Source organism: Convolutriloba macropyga, chromosome 6 (genome assembly GCF_964194025.1).
Source record: "Convolutriloba macropyga chromosome 6, txConMacr16.3, whole genome shotgun sequence".
Taxonomy (NCBI): domain Eukaryota; kingdom Metazoa; phylum Xenacoelomorpha; order Acoela; family Convolutidae; genus Convolutriloba; species Convolutriloba macropyga.
In genome coordinates this window covers 18,237,020-18,256,326 of record NC_134473.1, presented here as the reverse complement: position 1 = coordinate 18,256,326, position 19,307 = coordinate 18,237,020, and the positions used below count along the sequence as shown (strand labels likewise).

At 37.1% G+C, this 19,307-nt stretch overlaps 1 protein-coding gene across 1 annotated transcript in view; it reads left to right on the top strand.

Annotated features, from left to right (window-relative positions):
* The window catches only part of LOC142341249 (uncharacterized), a 7,881-nt gene extending 4,766 nt beyond the window's left edge, over window positions 1-3,115 (top strand). Inside the window, exon 3 of the mRNA XM_075392168.1 lies at window positions 2,905-3,115. Within this exon, the coding sequence (XP_075248283.1) occupies window positions 2,905-3,115 (211 nt within the window). The remainder of the gene's footprint in view (window positions 1-2,904) is intronic.
* The last annotated feature ends 16,192 nt before the right edge of the window (window positions 3,116-19,307 follow it).

The window sequence follows — 19,307 nt, the reverse complement described above, 5'->3', positions numbered from 1 at the left end:
ATATTTTTATGTTTATAATACATAATTATAATCATTTATATATATAAGAATACATATATGTAAATACAAGTATTCAAATACATATATATATATATATATATATATATACATATATATGTATATATATATATATATATATATGTAAGTAAATATGTGTATATACATACAAAAACATATTCATATATATATATATATATATATATATATATTTATATATAGATATGTATTTATATATATATATATATATATATATAATATATATATAAATATATATATATATATATATATATATATATATATATTGATGTCTAAATGTTTATGTATTTATATTCAGATATATATATATATATATATATATATATATGTATTTATATTTATATGTATAAGAATTTGTTTATGTATTTATATTCAGATTTACTTATATATATATATATATATATATAAATTTTATATCTGAATTTAAATACATAAACAAATTCTTATACATATAAATATGTGTTATATATATATATATAAACAAGCATTTATATATATATCTATATATATATATATATATATATATATATATATATATAAAGGATTGAATTAGCTCATATCCATGGCATAAATCCTCCCATTGCAGTCCTCCCATTGTCCTCATTAAAAGTCCTCCCATTGCAGCTCATTGCAGCCCACTCTTACATGGCAATTTCAGTCAGGGGGGTAATTCCTTAAAAGTCCTCCCATTGCAGCCCACTCTTACATGACAATTTCAGTCATGAGGGGTAATTACTTAAATGTCCTCCCATTGCAGCCCATTGCAGCCCACTATTACATGAAAATTTCAGTCATGAGGGGTAATTTCTGAAAAGTCCTCCCATTGCAGCCCATTGCAGCCCACTCTTACATGGCAATTTCAGTCAGGGGTGGGGGGGGGGGGTAATTCCTTAAAAGTCCTCCCATTGCAGCCCACTCTTACATGACAATTTCAGTCATGAGGGTAATTACTTAAATGTCCTCCCATTGCAGCCACATTGCAGCCCACTATTACATGAAAATTTCAGTCATGGGGGGTAATTTCTGAAAAGTCCTCCCATTGCAGCCCATTGCAGCCCACTCTTACATGGCAATTTCAGTCAGGGGGCTAATTCCTTAAAAGTCCTCCCATTGCAGCCCATTGCAGCCCACTCTTACATGGCAATTTCATTCAGGGGGATAATTCCTTAAAAGTCCTCCCATTGCAGCCCATTGCAGCCCACTCTTACATGACAATTTCAGTCATGGGGGGTAATTCCGTAAAAGTCCTCCCATTGCAGCCCATTGCAGCCCACTCTTACATGGCAATTTCAGTCAGGGGGGTAATTCCTTAAAAGTCCTCCCATTGCAGCCCACTCTTACATGACAATTCCAGTCATGAGGGGTAATTCCTTAAATGTCCTCCCATTGCAGCCCATTGCAGCCCACTCTTACATGAAAATTTCAGTCATGGGGGTAATTCCTGAAAAGTCCTCCCATTGCAGCCCATTGCAGCCCACTCTTACATGGCAATTTCAGTCAGGGGGGGTAATTCCTTAAAAGTCCTCCCATTGCAGCCCACTCTTACATGACAATTTCAGTCATGAGGGGTAATTCCTTAAATGTCCTCCCATTGCAGCCCATTGCAGCCCACTCTTACATGAAAATTTCAGTCATGAGGGGTAATTCCTTAAATGTCCTCCCATTGCAGCCCATTGCAGCCCACCCTTACATGGCAATTTCATTCAGGGGGGGGGGGTAATTCCTTAAAAGTCCTCCCATTGCAGCCCATTGCAGCCAACTCTTACATGACAATTTCAGTCATGAGGGGTAATTCCTGAAAAGTCCTCCCATTGCAGCCCATTGCAGCCCACTCTTACATGGCAATTTCAGTCAGGGGGGGTAATTCCTTAAAAGTCCTCCCATTGCAGCCCACTCTTACATGACAATTTAAGTCATGAGGGGTAATTCCTTAAATGTCCTCCCATTGCAGCCCATTGCAGCCCACTCTTACATGAAAATTTCAGTCATGAGGGGTAATTCCTTAAATGTCCTCCCATTGCAGCCCATTGCAGCCCACCCTTACATGGCAATTTCATTCAGGGGGGGGGGGTAATTCCTTAAAAGTCCTCCCATTGCAGCCCATTGCAGCCAACTCTTACATGACAATTTCAGTCATGAGGGGTAATTCCTTAAAAGTCCTCCCATTTCAGCCCATTGCAGCCCACTCTTACATGGCATTTTCATTCAGGGGGGTAATTCCTTAAAAGTCCTCCCATTGCAGCCCATTGCAGCCCACTCTTACATGACAATTTCAGTCATGGGGGTAATTCCTTAAAAGTCCTCCCATTGCAGCCCATTGCAGCCCACTCTTACATGGCAATTTCAGTCAGGGGTGGGGGGGGGGGGGTAATTCCTTAAAAGTCCTCCCATTGCAGCCCACTCTTACATGACAATTTCAGTCATGAGGGGTAATTCCTTAAATGTCCTCCCATTGCAGCCCATTGCAGCCCACTCTTACATGAAAATTTCAGTCATGGGGGGTATTTCCTGAAAAGTCCTCCCATTGCAGCCCATTGCAGCCCACTCTTACATGGCAATTTCAGTCAGGGGGGGTAATTCCTTAAAAGTCCTCCCATTGCAGCCCATTGCAGCCTACTCTTACATGGCAATTTCAGTCAGGGGGGGGGGTAATTCCTTAAAAGTCCTCCCATTGCAGCTCATCTCTTACATCATTTTACCCCCTCTGAACAAATTACCCCCACACTCTTACATCAATTTACCCCCCATAGGCAAATTACCCCCCCATTCTTACATCAAAATGGGAGGATTTTAGGGAGGACATTCGACCCGGGATGTTAAACTTTTGCTCTGAGTTCACCTTTGAGCAGTAATTGTAATTTGCTACAGAAACACTAGCAGTGAAGCTGGCAATCTTGGCATCCCTCTCTCCCATCAGTTCCTCGACACTGAGAGACGCACCACAAACGGGTGTCTCTTCTGCAGCGCCTCCTTCTTCATTCTCTCTTCACTCGCGGCTCTGATTGCAATCTTCGTAGGAATTGTAGAACAAGGGATGCAAACTGTTTCCTCCATCCCCTCCACTAGCAGACTATCGTGAATAATATGTTTACAACTTATCAAGGTACTACGAAATGTACACCAAAAATTCGTCGGACATTATTCATTTATGTTTGTGAAATACATAAATTCAGCACATTTGTAGTTTTTGAATGTGTAGCCTCTCTCATTCATGGGTAACGTACACTCACTATATAATTTTACAATATGGGGGGTGGGAGGGGCGGGGTGTGTGTCTTTTTACTGTTTATCACTGTATGTACGAACAATTTGGTTCAACGAGATCTCGCTAAATTATCTCCTTTGTCATTGAAATCAAGAACTTGAATAACTTGGTAAGATTTTCTCCCAATCTGCGTATTAATAACATTGAATAGCTCCGCCTCTCATTAGTCTATACAATTCATTGTCAATGCAAAAAGAAGCCATAGATTGTTCACACATGCTTATGAAATTTGAAAAACAGTTCACGAATAAAGGAAACAGTTTTGCAGGAGGTGTTGCTCTGTTCACAAGCAAGGCAGAACAGGAACTCAGCATGCAGTTGTTTCGAAGTGCAGCTGTGCTTCTCCTGCTCTTGAATTTGTCTGTCGGATTTTTCACTTTTATAATCCAAGATAGGAACCTGCGTAAAGAACTTACAACATATTAAATGACGTTAGAAAAAACGCCCTTCCACAGGTTCAGGTGCTCGCTCATAATCACGTATGCGTCAACCATCTTGAACTCATAATAGGGGTCCCCTATAGTTCAAAAGCATTTGCACACCAGCAGTTCTGAAAGGCTGATTTTCAATTAGATACATCTGAATACCTTCTCAAGAAACGTAAAAATTAAAGAATAAACCAAGTTTTTGAGCTCAAATCAGTTGTCTCGATACTCGACATAACGCTTTTTGACTTTTAGCTTTTTCAAATGTCAGCTAGACGGTTTGCGTGATTTCATATGTTGTCAACGACAACTGAGTCCATTTGGTTCTGTTTGTTAAAAATACTCCCGCTTACATCTATCTGGAGTTTAAAATTACTACGAAATAGTGAATCGAACATAAACCAAAGACAAAATATTTCCATCACTTAAATGAATTTACATAACACTAAAACTACACAACAAAATACTCAAAATACTACACAACAAAATGAAACTTGGACAAAGTTGGTATAAATAGCTCGGGCGTTAGGTTCTTGTTACATCCACTCATTTCTAAATCACCAAGATGTAAATCAACACGTGGATTGAGGTATGTGTAAATATTCATATCTTAAAAAGTTAAATTTATACTTTCAATACAACTTTTTTGGTCTTAAGTGTTTGTTCCAAGAAGGACATCACAAAAAAGTGATAATTTGGTCCTCCCAGTGATTTTTTAAGAGTATCTACAAGTATACAATCAGTAGACAAATAGTTTAGCTGTAATAGCCAACTTTGGCTAAGTTTCGAACAAAGATCATTTTCAGCGTAAGCTGCTTTGTCTTTCTTACTAGAATTCTTAATAAGAGCAATAAGAGACTAAATATCTACAAAGACGTTTATTGGAACTTGATTTCACTTGAGTTAATTTGATGTTTAGAACAATAACCGCTTGTTTTTTTTCTATTGTCTGTGTTGTCTGCCAATCTGAGTCTGAAAATACTGTCAAATACAGTTCCTCACTTTTTCACAATTTCCAAAAAGCATCGTGTGACGTCGTTCCTTTTAGGTAACGTAAACACACCCTTTTCCCATATTACAACGTTGCCTCCCAGTTTTTTGAACCAAAAATTCTAATAAAATGGCTGCGTGCGCATTATCTGTTTTTATTGATAATGCCAGATAGTTCAAGCATCACACTATACCCCTTTAGTCACGTGATTGTTTTTTCTAAGCTCCTTGCACCTTTATTTAGGTGAACCAACCTTTGAAACTTTCAGGCTAACATCTAATGGTGATTCCAGTGTCTTTGATTCGCTCATGTTAGTTTTCTCTAGCAATTTTTCTACATAAATTTCTTCACATAGCCATATTTTGTTTTGCATTAGCTCAAATTTAATAAATTAAAACGAACTAAGATCTCCGTTTCTAATGTTTTTCAAATAATCTGTTTATTTTTTTCTTAAAGTTTTCACAAATGTAGTCCTGCAATCTTAATAACACCACAACAGCTATCCAAAGGCACACACTTCCTTCGATACCATTCTTAATATTCTTTCTAAAAAGGCACTCAAATTGAATAGCCGGCATGAAACCTAACTGGCTGAGGAAGTTTTTGGTTGTTAGGTACCAATTTCAATCAGAATGTTTCCATTCATATAAATTTTTATTCAGCTTACGAGTTAATTGTCAAATTTTTCACGTCCTTGGGGCTGTTACTTTAAGATTTCTGCTTCAATATCAGAGTTCAAAATGCTGTTTTTATGTCCATTTATTTCAAATAGGCGTCTCTACACGCTGATCTACCATAGCTTATCAGTACTCTAATCAATGAGAGGCGTGTTGTTGGGAGTAATTTCTATTGTAATCCCGACTTGGCATTTGTCAAAAACCTTTCGCAATGAATCTCGCCTAATGTCGTTCAATCTCCTTGTTTGGATCAAACCTAAGCACAAAGTTCCACTGGCTAGCAATGGGTTTAATTCTTTTGTTCTCTACCATTTCGCAAAATTTATTTTCAACTAAAGAGTTGTATACCAATTTTGTTGCTTTATACAGTTCTTATATCCCTAATGGCTACATCATTGGACTTTGGTAAAATTTTTTTATGCGCAATTTCTGCAAGCAAAGCTACCTGATAAAAATCGCAATCTCCATCAGACTTACGCTTCATGACTATCCCCTCTTTCATCTATTAGACTTCATCAACATTTTTTTTGTGTTGAAGGTTATATAACGACAATTTCTAATTATAAATATCCCTTTGTCCATTTGAATATATGCGAGACAAATCTTGCGATTGTCTAAAGATATCAAAAATTTCCTTTTTTAGAAGTTCTATCAAAGTTGCCGCATAAACATTATTTGAAATGAGCAAAAGCTGCACCTCTGATTGACTCTAAATTAGGTTTTATATTGTACCTTGCCTCAGTAAGTGTCTTCAGAGCACCTGAAGGAAAACAAAACACTCAATTGACGTATTCAGTGCATGTGGTCAATACGCATTTTCTAATCTTGACTGCTCTAAAAGACATTTAACCCTTGGGTCTTTGTTTTTTGTTCCTCTCAATTTTGTCATTTTTTGGCTTATACGGTGCTGAGATTTCTAGTCTAGCACTTGTTCGTCTAAATAAACGTTTTAATGTCACATACTCCCCTGCTCCTTCGCAGACTAAGGTACCTGGTTGTCCTACATTGGCAACTAACTGTTCAAATTTGTGAATGGCCTCTTTCCTTTGAGCTCATAGAATAAAGTATTGGATACCTGCTAACACTATCAACGAACCCTATTGTCCACCTGTGGCCATCGACAGCTTTCTCATGGATCGGTCAAAATGTACTAGTATAAAAAAACTTCCAGGACATCATTTGCCCTTGTTCCTGAGTCTTTCGGTACCGTAAATTTCTTTGATTTGTTTAGCTGGCTTGTTTCACTGTTTGCTAAACCGTGCTCGCTTAACTTTAGTCCTAGTGTCTGATTTTTCAACATGTAATTGTTCGCAAAGTTGTTACGACCCACGCATTTTTCGCAACAAATTCAAAAGAACTCCACTATCTAAGTTGTATAACCTGAAGTTCCTCCGTAGTCAAAAATTTTGTTCCAGTTAAACAAATTTACTTTCTTCAACAGAGAAAATTGTTCCACTTCTATTTGGTATTTCTAAAGTCTCACCAAAAGAGTCCTAATTGCCTGTTGCTCTAAATTTTGGCATTGATGCTAGTTTTCGTTGTTTTGTGGTGCAAGCAACGCATTAATTGATCCTATTTTTGGCTTTGAAACTTTCGAAACCAAAATTTTGAATTCAGCTGCTGCTTTCCCAATAATTCAAAATTTTACAGTGGTTTGCATTAGTGATGTTACAAGAATACTCCTTGTCTATATCTATAAATAAACTTTTGCCTGTAATCATATGACTGATTGCACCCGAGTCCTAAACTAGCTCATTTGCAAGGTTCTTTTCTCCAGTTTAAAAGAAAAAAAAGATTCTTCTTCTAATGTCTGCTCTCAACTTAATTTTGCGAGCCCTCTGAGTTTCTCCTGCTTCGCCTGCTTTGGCTTACAAATTTTGGCTGAGGTTTTCCGTTGCCTACTACAAAATTTGGGTATTTGTCATTGCTCGCCACACTTAAAAAACTTCATCAGGAGAGCTTTGGTTTGTTCATGGAAAACGTTTGCTTAAGCCTAAAGTCTTTTGTGATATGTCCCGTTGTCGGACAGTTCCGTTCCTTATAGAAGAATATGCCCCTAATTTTTGTGTACAAAGTTTCATTATCAAAATTTTTGAGGTATGGGTTAAATTCTTTCAGTTTTTTCTCTGCCATACTTCACAAATAATGTAAAATTTTCATGTTCCTTCAGAAGCCTTTTCAGAATTATTGAAACAAACATTTCAGAGATTCCTTCGTTCATTAGGGTTAAGTTATTTCGAATATCAAATCCTCTGGTGAAATAATCTAATACACCCTCACATGAAGTCTTTTCAAGGCTTGTCAATTGTGCTATCAATTTTTGCAGCTGAGGTCTCTGGAAACTTTTGGAGCGTTGTCTTTTCTGGTCTCAGAAAAAGAACTGATGTTTTTTGAAAACTTGTTCTATCTCGTACCACAAAATTTTCTTTTTCTCTTCTAATTTTTCCCGCCTTTTTTATGGCTTGCCTCGGTTGCTCTTCAAAAAAGTAATTCTGAGAGCTTGCAAATAAGATTGATGAGTTTTTTTTACCGCTAAGCACTTCACCAAGTTTTGTCAACTGCATACGAGACTGTTCAAACTGTTCAGCAAAAAACAAGAAATCTTCCGCAAGCTCGGTGAAAACTATTCGCTCTGTTTTTGAGCTCATTGCTATCAGTACATTTTTTACTTTTTTCCGCCTCGAAAATTTGGTCTTTGCATCAAACTAACTTTTAACAGTTAAATGTTTCCCAATGAACCAAAGACTTATGCGTTTTTGTTTTGACAAGCCAACCCTACTTAGTTCGTTTGTTTTTGCCAGCTAGAATTGCTTTAGAAAAATGTTTCTTTTAGAAAAGTAGGGCAAGAGAAAAATTGTGTTCAAACTTTTCTTTTCTACAGCGTTCTTCAATCTGCTGCCTGTTGTTGATTGTGTTATAGTTCGATGGGGCGATGTGTCGTCGTATCAAAAAATGCTTTCTATCACCAAGTTTGCACTTATTGTTTACGATAGAACTGTAAGGAAAACACTCAGGAAGAAGAATTTGGTCGACTAAATTAATCTAGAAGTTGATGTTCTGTTCGTGTCGTGTAGTATCCTTGAAAGCAGGACATTGACACCGTACCAAGCTCTTTCTACCGCTAATAAGCGCGATGAGGATACAAACACACTCCGAGGATAATGCAGTCAAACCCTTATCTTAGTGCATCTTGAGAAAAGTTTTACTACTAGCTTAAGTGTCTTTCGACCAAACGTGTAGGTTACAGGTACACAGCACACACAATTGGAAAAAATATAATTGTTTAGGTTGAGCTGTTCTCAGCTATAACAGGCAATCCTGGTTTCCCTACATCTCTGTTACACAGTTAAACCTTCCCACTCCTTACTGATCCCTACAACATCTCCAATAATTTTTGATTCTATGAGCAGAATCCACTGCTCAGCTTCAAAAACTTAGCACTCCACGATCGAAGTCCCTAATCATGTAGACGTGCTCTTGACTCCAGTGTTGAAATCCCGCAACCACTTACACACGCCTATCACTCCACAAATAATATCCCCTAATCAGCCACGCAACCATTTAACTCCACAATTGAATTACCCCAATCAACTACAGAAGCTTCTCGCTCTTGCTCGTTCACCAGCTGCCAACTCTTCTTATTTGGCCACCTCTTGACTAAAAAGCTTGTCTCACCTTGTCCTCTCTGACTTCCTCCACCTTGATCCAGCAAATCTCCGCAGAGGCAGAAAAAAGGTTTTTAATTACAACGGAATTTGATTTCTCAAATTAAAACAAAAGCTCTGGACCCATAACTATTTAAATGATGGAGCGCAATCACATGTCTCATACTCCCACATTTAAATTAGAAATGATAGTTGACAACAGTGGCAATAAGCACAAAACTCAGCCTTAATTCGTTACGCCAAATTAATCTCAGTTTTTAATTTATAACTTCTTTGACTTCTTATGACATCAGATCGTTACTAACATTTTACTCTTACAAATTAAATCTTTGAAAGATCAAAGTTTAATAGAGCACCCACAGAAAAGTGATGAGTTTTGGGAAGAATTTGACACAAGCAGCACTTGTTAGTTTCTTGTTACTCAATTAATAAATAACCACGTTGTTAATCAGCACGTGGATTGAGGTACGTATAAATTTTCAAACTTCAAGCAATTAACAATATACGTTCAAAAACAGAATGAATCCAAACAAGCAGCCCAGATAAACAACAAATAATAAAAATGCGCATTTTTGTTAAAATTGCTTCTTTCTGAGCAATTCTTCTTCAATTTTAGTTTAAAGTTTTTAATGAGAAAAAAAATTTATTATTTGACATTATCATGAAACCTATGCGTCTGCTTTCAGCTATCAAAATTTAATTGATAAATGTCAGAATCTGATAAGATAAATGACAGAAGGGGATAAGAATGAACTCATATTATTCTAATGCTTGCAACAAAAGGAGAAATCAAGTTCTTTCTGAATCTTCTTTTTTTTTGCTTCAGGTTACCTTCTTTATCTCATATTCATTCAGCGGAATATATTTTTTCTCCGCGCAAACCCTGAATTGTTGATTATTTTTGCCGTACAGTTCTGATAAGAACGGATTTCATAAAGACTCACCACATTGAGCATGTGATGGTTTCAAAGAAACATCAAGAAACTTAGAAGTTTTCTTTATTTAAGTTTCAAAGAAAAAAGAAGAGTTTACCTGACGAACTTCGTCAATAAGTAAGGTACACAGAACTGAACTCAATTCTAATTTTGTTTTTGGGCTATCAATATATTATTGACCTATCAACGATATGTCAGAATCAAATTCTCCCACCAACAGGAACCTGATTCTAACACCCCCTGACCTGCAACTAATGATCTCGATTGTACCGAGGTCATATATGATTCTCATGAAAAGTTGATGAAAATAGAAAATCACATCCGGGATTAGGAACTAAGATCCATTCACATTAAAATCATGTAAAATATTTTTAGCTAATCTAAATCTTCCCTGTATAGTTTCGCATAGATAAGTACAATAAATACGAGCTAATATTTGTATATTTTCAGGTCCAATTTTAATTTTAAAATCAACCCTTTGAATTCTTTGGACCAGCTATCGACCACAACAATGGTGTCCAGACCAGCTAGAGACCGACAAACTTTGAATCTACAGAATGCAGAATAAGCTACTGCGTGGATTATGTCTTTTGATGCGAAATGTAGCGCAGAGAAGAAAGAGGACAAGATCATCACCGATGGTACTGAACAGACCTACAGTTAACCAATCTCTATCTTAGTATGTGAGGGCAAGATGCCAATATTAAACTTAGGAGCCTAACAATGCCTAGGAATTTGATAGACACTCCGTAAGAAAACATCAGATTGGCGATTCAAATTTATGTTTCTCCTAAAGAGAGAGTAGTAACGGCAGAAAGGGTTAAATTTCTATCCGTAATACAAGGTGTAGGCGAGTCAGACGACAATTTCCTAGCGCGTTTTAGAGAGAAAGCACGCTATTGCGTCTTCGATAACCTCAAAACAGCGGCCAACCCCGAATAGGAGTTGGTAAAAATAAAGTTTTAACTCAGGTTTGAGGGATCCTGAGGCAAAAATTGGACTACCAGACGGTATTAAAGGTAAACCAACAAAATCTTTTTTACTAAAATGGCCGAAAGTTTACAGTTCAGAAGTCAGGCAAAGGCTTCTTCAAGTTTTTCATCAGTTAATAAGCCTTTTGTCTGTGAAAGAAAATGGGTTTAACTTCAAAAAGAACTTTTGGAAGGCCAAATGAAAAATTTACGGCTAATAAAAGCAACAATATGTGCACCAGGTGAGGAGGTAAGCCACATTCTAGTAGATTCTGTCCAGCGCTGAGTAATAAATCTAACACCTGTGAAAAGTTGGGACACTTCTCAAAAATGTGTAGAGGCAAACCCCAACCAAATTCAGGTAAGTATAAAAAACAGAATAACTTTTGCGAAGAAGGAAACAATAATTCAGAGCAAGCATCTCCAGCTTCGAAGATGGGAATTTTTCATACTGAAGAACAAATCTCTAGCATGTCTGCATATTGGGAACATATCTCAATAAAAAATTGCAAAGTAAAAATGCAGGTATACACAGGTGCAGATCGCACAGTGATATCATAAAAAATATGGAGTGAGCTTGGTAAACCTCAGTTGGATGGTAAGATAAGACATCCCTGTGCTGGACATCACTATAAGCTTATGATGGTCATCAATTAACGCTTCTGGGATCACTTACTTGTGACGTTGAGTAAAACGGAAGCAGGCTCATACAAAAACAACTGATAGTTGTGCAGTCTGATAAAGAATTTGGACTACTTGGTAGAGACCTTCTACCCAAGCACATTGTGAACAACATCACAACCAAGCACCTGCCTTCTGCAAAGGGTTACAAAGCTCATGTGAAGCTGATACCAGGATCACAGCCAATGTTCTGCAAAGTCAGAAAAATACCTCTACCTCTTCAAGACAAGGTCACAGAGAAGCTGGAACAGATGGTCAGAAAGGGCATCCTTGAACTGGTACAGAGAAAAGGAGAGGAGAACTGAGAGTTTGCGTGGACTTGAAAATGCATATAAATGGCAAGGTGATGGATGAGGACTACCCAATACCTGAAATGGAGACAATCTTCCTCAACTTAAATGGGCCTCATAATTTGGCAAAATTGACCTCCCAGATGCCTACTATCAAATTGAACTTGACGAAGAGGCAAAAAGTATATGCACAATCAACACATCTCAGGGACTGTTCAAGATTTTCCGACTACCTCGGTGATTGAAAAACTCTTCTTCAATCTTTGAATCAACACTCAAAGAAATCAAAGGTGTTGTGATCTTTCAAAGCGATATGTTGGTGTATGGAATTACCAAGGCACAGTTCGTTAAAAAAAGGCTTGCGTCAGGAGTCGGGAGAAAAGAGTCGGGAGTCGGGAGAAAAATTCTGACCCAAAACCAGTCGATAGCGTTAGTTTTTTGGGATATTGCATTTCAAAGTAGGGAATAGCACCAGATTCCAAACATTTTGAAAAATTAAAAAATACAGAAGCACCAAGTAAATACAAACAACTCGAATCGTTTGTTGGGCTATCAAATTTTCACAGAAGAATGGCTCTTGATTTTGCAACGAAAATGCTACCTTTAAATAACATGAGAAATAGCGATTTCTCATGGGGCAAAATGCAACAAAAAGCCCTTGAAATAAAAAATGAATTCCATGCTAACCCGCTTGTACAGCCATATAGTTTACAAAAAGAAACAACAGTTACTACTGACGCCTCTGAAAAACCATTGGCGGGTTTTTTTGCAAGAAGGACATATATGTATCGAGAAAGCTGACTCCAGTGGAGCAAAACTACTCGACAATAGATAGGGAAGCACTGGAAGTTGTGTTTTTGGTCACAAGATTGAAAAAATTCCTTCTCGGAAGACGATTTACCCTACAGATGGACTACAAACTACTCAAATATCTCTTTGCACCAGACGAAGAGATCCCGACAACAGCATCAGCCAGAATCACAAGATGGGCAACAGCTCTAATGGGCTTCGATTATGGGTTGAAATACAAACCAGGAGAGCAGATCCCCATGTAGATGCTTTGAGCAGAATGTATTTTGACGAAGACGAATCCGACAACGATCGAGCGTGCTTCTCAACCAATAGCATCTACTTCCCTCAGAGTGGTTTGGTAAACCAAGGAGTAATCAAAACTGAAGTTGGAACAAACAGAATCTTCCACGACATAATGAAACGAATCAAAAGCGGCAATTGGAAACAATGTGCAGAAGCGGAAAAAGGATTCAAACAACACAAAGACGCACTGACTATACACATTGGAATCATCTTCAGAGGTGTTCTTCTTTTCATTCCACCCAAACTACGACACTTGGTTTTAGCAAAAGCGCATGAGGCACATCCTGGGAACAATGCAACTGAAGCATCAGTCAGAATGATAGTATGGTAGCTTGGCATTAGCCAAGACGTTCAAAATTTTGTTAGTAAACGTAAGAATTGTCAATTGAACATGCCTAGCCCGAGAAAAAAGTCTCTGCGTAGCCAAAAGCCGACGTTGTGGAACGTCTCCACATGGACTTGGGTTATGTTACGGACCATGGCAATATTTTGGTAATTTTTGACGCCGGTTTTGTCTGGATAGATGTTTTTCCCCGCGGGAAATAGAACATCAGAAACAGTTGAAGTATGTCTTAGTCAAATCGTTGCAAGAGTCGGAATACCAAAAACTTTAGTATCTGATCATGGTCCCGAAATTGTAAGTGGTGACCTTAAACAGTGGTGTGAATCACTGGGAATTAAGAAATTGGAATCACCAATCTATCATCCAAGAGCTAATGGACTAGCTGAAAGAGCTGTTCAGACAGTGAAGCGGGCTTTTCAAGCATGGAGACCCAATCCTAATGTGTCATTTGGAGCATTCCTGCAAACGGCACTGATGACACATCGCAACAGTTCAAAGATGAGGAGCAAGACTCCAGTTGAACTCCTGTTGGGACGCAGAGTGAGACTACCAGCAATAGCAGATTTGGACTTGTGCGAAAACGTTCTATTCAAGACCAATGAAACGACAAAGATAGCTCCTGCTACCTTCATCATCAGGAAGGGCTTGAACACATCTTTCATACAGCCTGAAAACTCAACACAGATTATTCTAGTGAGCGACAACCAAATTGCGATACTAGAAGAAGGACAATGTAAAAACCGAACAAGCAGTGGAGGAGACGATATCTCAATCAGAACCACAACCTCAGAACACAGATAAGGGACCTTCACATAAGTATGAAGCTTCTGCAGCCACATTAGCTGCAGAGCAACAACAAACCGACCCACCAGAGCCTTCACGAACATCAACAAAAACAAGCCGACAGATTTGGAGAACCACCTATACTAACAAACTTGCTTTAAAAATGAGGGACAATGTAATGATTTCAAAGAAACATCAGGAAACTTAGAAGTTTTTTATTAAAGTTTCAAAGGACAAAAGAAGAAATTACCTGACGAACTTTGTTGCTATGTCGATAAGTAATGGCCACAAAACTAAACTCAATTCTAATTCTGTTTGGGCGCTATCAATATTATTGACCTATCAATCATATTTCAGCAGTAAATTCTCCCACCAACAGGAACCTGATTCTAACATCTACTGACCTCCAACTGATGAACTCGATTGTACCTAGGACATTGATGATTCTCATCAAATGTTGATGAAAATAGAAAATCCCCTCCGGGATTCGGAACTAAGATCTATTGACATGTCAATCAAGTCAAATATTTTTTAGCTAATCTAAATTTTCTCTGCATATTTTTGCATAGATAACTACTATAAATACGAGAATACGAGCTAGTTTTGTATATTTTCAGTTCCAAATTTAAATTAAAAATCAACTGATTGAGTTTTTTTGACCCGTGTTATCGACCACGACAGAGCACATCATGTTTTGATTTTATCACTGATTTTGTGACCATTTTGTGAGTCTTGTGCAGAATTTTTTAGCCTCATAGGATTTATGTTTTAGGTAACGTCTGAATGCAACGTTTTAGCGTGATTCTATTTTGGGTTGTTTTGTTCTTTGCTCCGACTTGAGTCTATAACATCTCAACAGATGAATTGTTCTGCACAACAGAGGAATCTTTCAACGGTACTGAATACTATCAGCTGAATTCTATAGATCCCAATTTTAGAAAAAGTTAGAATCCTATTTACATTGAGATCTCGGCTGCCCCCACTCAGTGTTTTTATGAGCCGCGTTGCGAAGCATGTGTTGTTGTAAGAGACACGTCATAATGTAAAAAAATGTTGCACCTGTTTGTTATTCCTGAAGCTTGTTATTCCTGATTTATGTCGATTTGAGGCCATTTGTTTTAATTTTTGGAGCAAAAAAAGCAGTTGGTGTACTTTGAATCACAGAGTCAAATTCTATTACTGTTTGTTAGATGCTAACTAACGTAATTTTGAGATCTGATTATTTTATATGTAGATGTTGTAAACAATTAATAAAATGTTATTTTTTTCATAATTATTTTTAGTTTATTAATTTCATAACACAGAATGTGCAATTTTAGGTCTGATTTCAACTATTCCAATCGCGCAAAGAAAAAACTGTCGGATTTTCATGAGCAAAAATCCAATGCAACCTTGCTGGCTTAAAAACAACCCAAAGCGAGGTCCCAGACCCCAGCCACCTCTGATCAGACCATTAGGGCCCAAACTACAGGGTCATAGTCGCACAAAGTCTTGACAATGGTCACACAGAGGTCTGATCAGAGACCAAATTCTCGACACAGTCTGCTCAGAGGTGGCGTGGGTCCAGCCTTTTACATATTTTACTAATAATTCTCAGGCATTGATCAGATTCACGTTAAATCTTCTCTAATTTGACCTCTCACTTACTGATTAAAAAACCGAGATATAATTTTAATTTCCCTTTACGCCAATACCAGTAATTCCTAGAAATTGTTGAATGCACCTGCAACTTGACAGTTGCGTCTAACTGAAAAGCAGATAACCTGTACAGCTATCGGTGCAGGAAATAGGCAAAAAATAGTCTACAACAACTAATTAAATCCATGCGAACTTACAACTATCCCTGATTAAGCTTGACCTAAATAAATAAAATAATCTTAATAAAAAAGAAAACAAGTCTCAAGAAAAAAAAAACGTGTGGGAATTTTGTACCATGTTATTATAATTATTATCTTGGAGTTAAAGTAACCCTGAAGTGATATTGAGGTACCTCAATTTATTACAATTTTTATTACTCATCAAGTGTAACAGACAAAAAACAGACAAGCTTGATAACCTTTATGGAAAACTCATTATATTACGATAGGGACAAAAGAAGATTTTACAACGAAAAACCTGCAATGGCGCACAGATAACTACGAAACTTAGTTTTCGATTATACGCTACATGTGATTTTTATTTTGGATGTGATTTTACAAAAATTTATAATTAAGGTTTAAGATTTTTCATATAAAATATAATTGTGCAAGTTCTGTTTAGCTTTTCGTTGCTAGAGCAGCTATAAGCACTTGAACAAACACCAGTTTATCTTTTATTCACAACACCAGTTTACCTTTTATGAAATCTCGAAATGTTTCCAATGACGCGACAGCAAAATTTACAGACCGCAATTTATTTGACGCTGTTCAAATCAAACTATTAAACATTAAGCAAAAGTGCTCCAAAAAATTTTTTAACAAACTTTGTCTAACGGTTTAATTTTTATCAATTTTGCCTAAATCTTCCTGATATTACACAATTAGCCAGTGCTCAGGAAATATTTAAACCGCTCAGCCACTTAATGCACTCCAAGCTTTATCTGTCACCCCCGTTTTTGAAGAAAATTTAAACCTGCCAGAAGAAAACTCGGTCAATCGAACAATAAAAAAAGCGGGAGCACAAATTTCTGATCAAAGATTGATGAGAAAAAAATTGGTATAAGAGAAAAAAGCTAATTTTCAAAAGTCTCTTTCACTCTAAAAGGAAATTAGGATGGATCAAGGTCTCATAAAATAACAACATTTCAAAATAGTTTTGATATAAAGTGCAGCTTTTGGGTGACTGAGGGGGTCATAATCTCAAGATTCAGGTCCATCTTTTACCTGTTACAACGTTTGTGATCAAAAGTTAAACACGTCAGATAAAAGGGTCGAAAAATACAATAAAGGGCAGCACTAATATAAACATAGCCGGCAGATTGCCGGAAAATAGCCGCGATAGACGCTTCTGGCTTTCCATGAGTTTGAAGCAACTAAAAAAGATAGACAGATTGCCCACCAGTCCTTTAATAGACCATTAGACCTTTTGGGTTAGATCGGGTCTGTAATGTTTATGACACACATACGCTCTATAAGGAAAAATCCCAAAGAGAGATTTTTCAAAAATAATATTATAAACCATAAACTCAAGACTCTAATACTCACGAATTAGGGAAAATACGTTTGGCAATACTTAGATGCACACTATTGACTTTTAATAAAAATGTTCATAAAATTTAAAGTTTCATAAGTGAGTTCAGAAGTCATTTTTTTGAGTGAGGTGAGTCACGCAATTGACCTAAAAGCAGAAATGACGTCACGCACACAAATTTTAATTGCAAAGCAATAGAAGTCACTAAAGTCAATTCCAAGAAGTCAGGTCGTAAGAACCATCGATGGAGACGACGAATTAAAAAAAACCACGATGTCCCCAATAATAACCACTATCGCTTCGCGGCTATTAAAAAGACAGACCAAATAAATCGTCTTTTTATTGCAAGCTGATATGTTATATTTTGATTAAAAATCTGTATAAGTTTTTACTGCCTCTTTTAGCTGCTCTCAAATAACCTTCATTTAGAGTGACACATCCATTTGACCTTATCTCTTTGAACTAAAGTAAAAAAAAAGTCAATTTCAAAGTGAAGTCATTTTTGGTAAGTCAAAGTGAGGTAAGTTTCCAGTAACTCCACCACTCTAAGTAGTTGAAGGACTACTTAACGCGGCCTCTAAGGGCCTCTAATGAAACTTGATGTCCGCTGAGTTTTACCGGTTTATCCCGTTTTGAAAGCTCAAAGTCATGAAAAGTCATCAAAGTCAGGGTAAGACGAAACAAAAGTCTGTTAGACGATTAAAAAATTAGGAGCCCAATAATAGTCGCCTGCAATTGAGAACGCGGCTATTGATTACTAAAAACTTTGTATGCGAAAGTAATCACCTATTAATAATAATCAAACCGAACATTTCAAAAATATTTGATGCTGAATTTTGTCACAAAACTCAGTGCTAACTAATTCCTGCTTCAGTTTTTCCTAATGGATTTCGGGAGTTTTTGCCATTCTCCATATTTTGAATGACTTTCGCTAGTTGATCTCTTGTCTTTTGGTTGCGGCGCCAAGACTGCAATGCCAGAGATCCGAATATATCGCCAGAACTTAACTTTCGGCATTTTAAAATTTTCAAGTTGCGTTTTTCAAGTATAGATTACGTCATTGAGACAATATGGCGCGCAGCCTCCCGTAATCTTGCTTGAAGCAGGCACGTGCTAAACACAAGTTCTAGAGAACGCACGGAAGTTGTGATATGACAGACCTCTGCAGTGTCAAGATTCTGGAATGCCATATTTTGCTATGAACGTGCGATTTTTAAATTGTCGGCAATTAAAAATTTGCGAAGTGCGTATTTCAAGCAAAGTTACTTCGAAATTCTGCTTAACATATCGAACCATAACTCGGTCAACACCAGTTCTGAGAGACTCTAATAGGAGTCAAGTAAATACTTCACCATTTTCGTGTCGTTCAAAAAACATTTAAAGCAATGGTGTTTCTTATCCGTTAAGAACCACAATAACTCCCAAGAATTTTCCCAATAAAAATGCCACGTACAATTTTCAGACTATTCGCAAAAATACTCTTCATCGCTCAAAATTGTAAGCGCACTTCTGCAGAACTTCATATTACTACTTGTCTAATCCACTTGAAAGAGTGCGAAAGTTAACTTGAAAAGTTCGAATTGGAAAGAAATGAATAGACAAATTTTTATAAAAATGAACAGTACAGCAATTAACAGAAAGACTGATTAATTCGCTAACCAATCTATCAGAATTCAAACACAAAGACATCTGAACGTCAAATTTTAATGTCGAACAGCTTAGCTTGTCCCACATAATGGATGAATAAACTACGAATCTTTTACCCTTTCTCTCATCCTCCACTTTCCCATTGAAACAATCTCTACCCCCATCAGGACTACACTCAGTACTTAATGCATAGTATTTACGGGAAATGTGTCTTTAAACTGGGATGAAGGAAGGGGTTGGGGTGGTTCGGGGTGAGAGATTGTTGAAAAGATCCGAAGCAACACTAACTGCACCTCTCTATTATAACAGAGCCGAACCCAGTTGTAACTTGATTT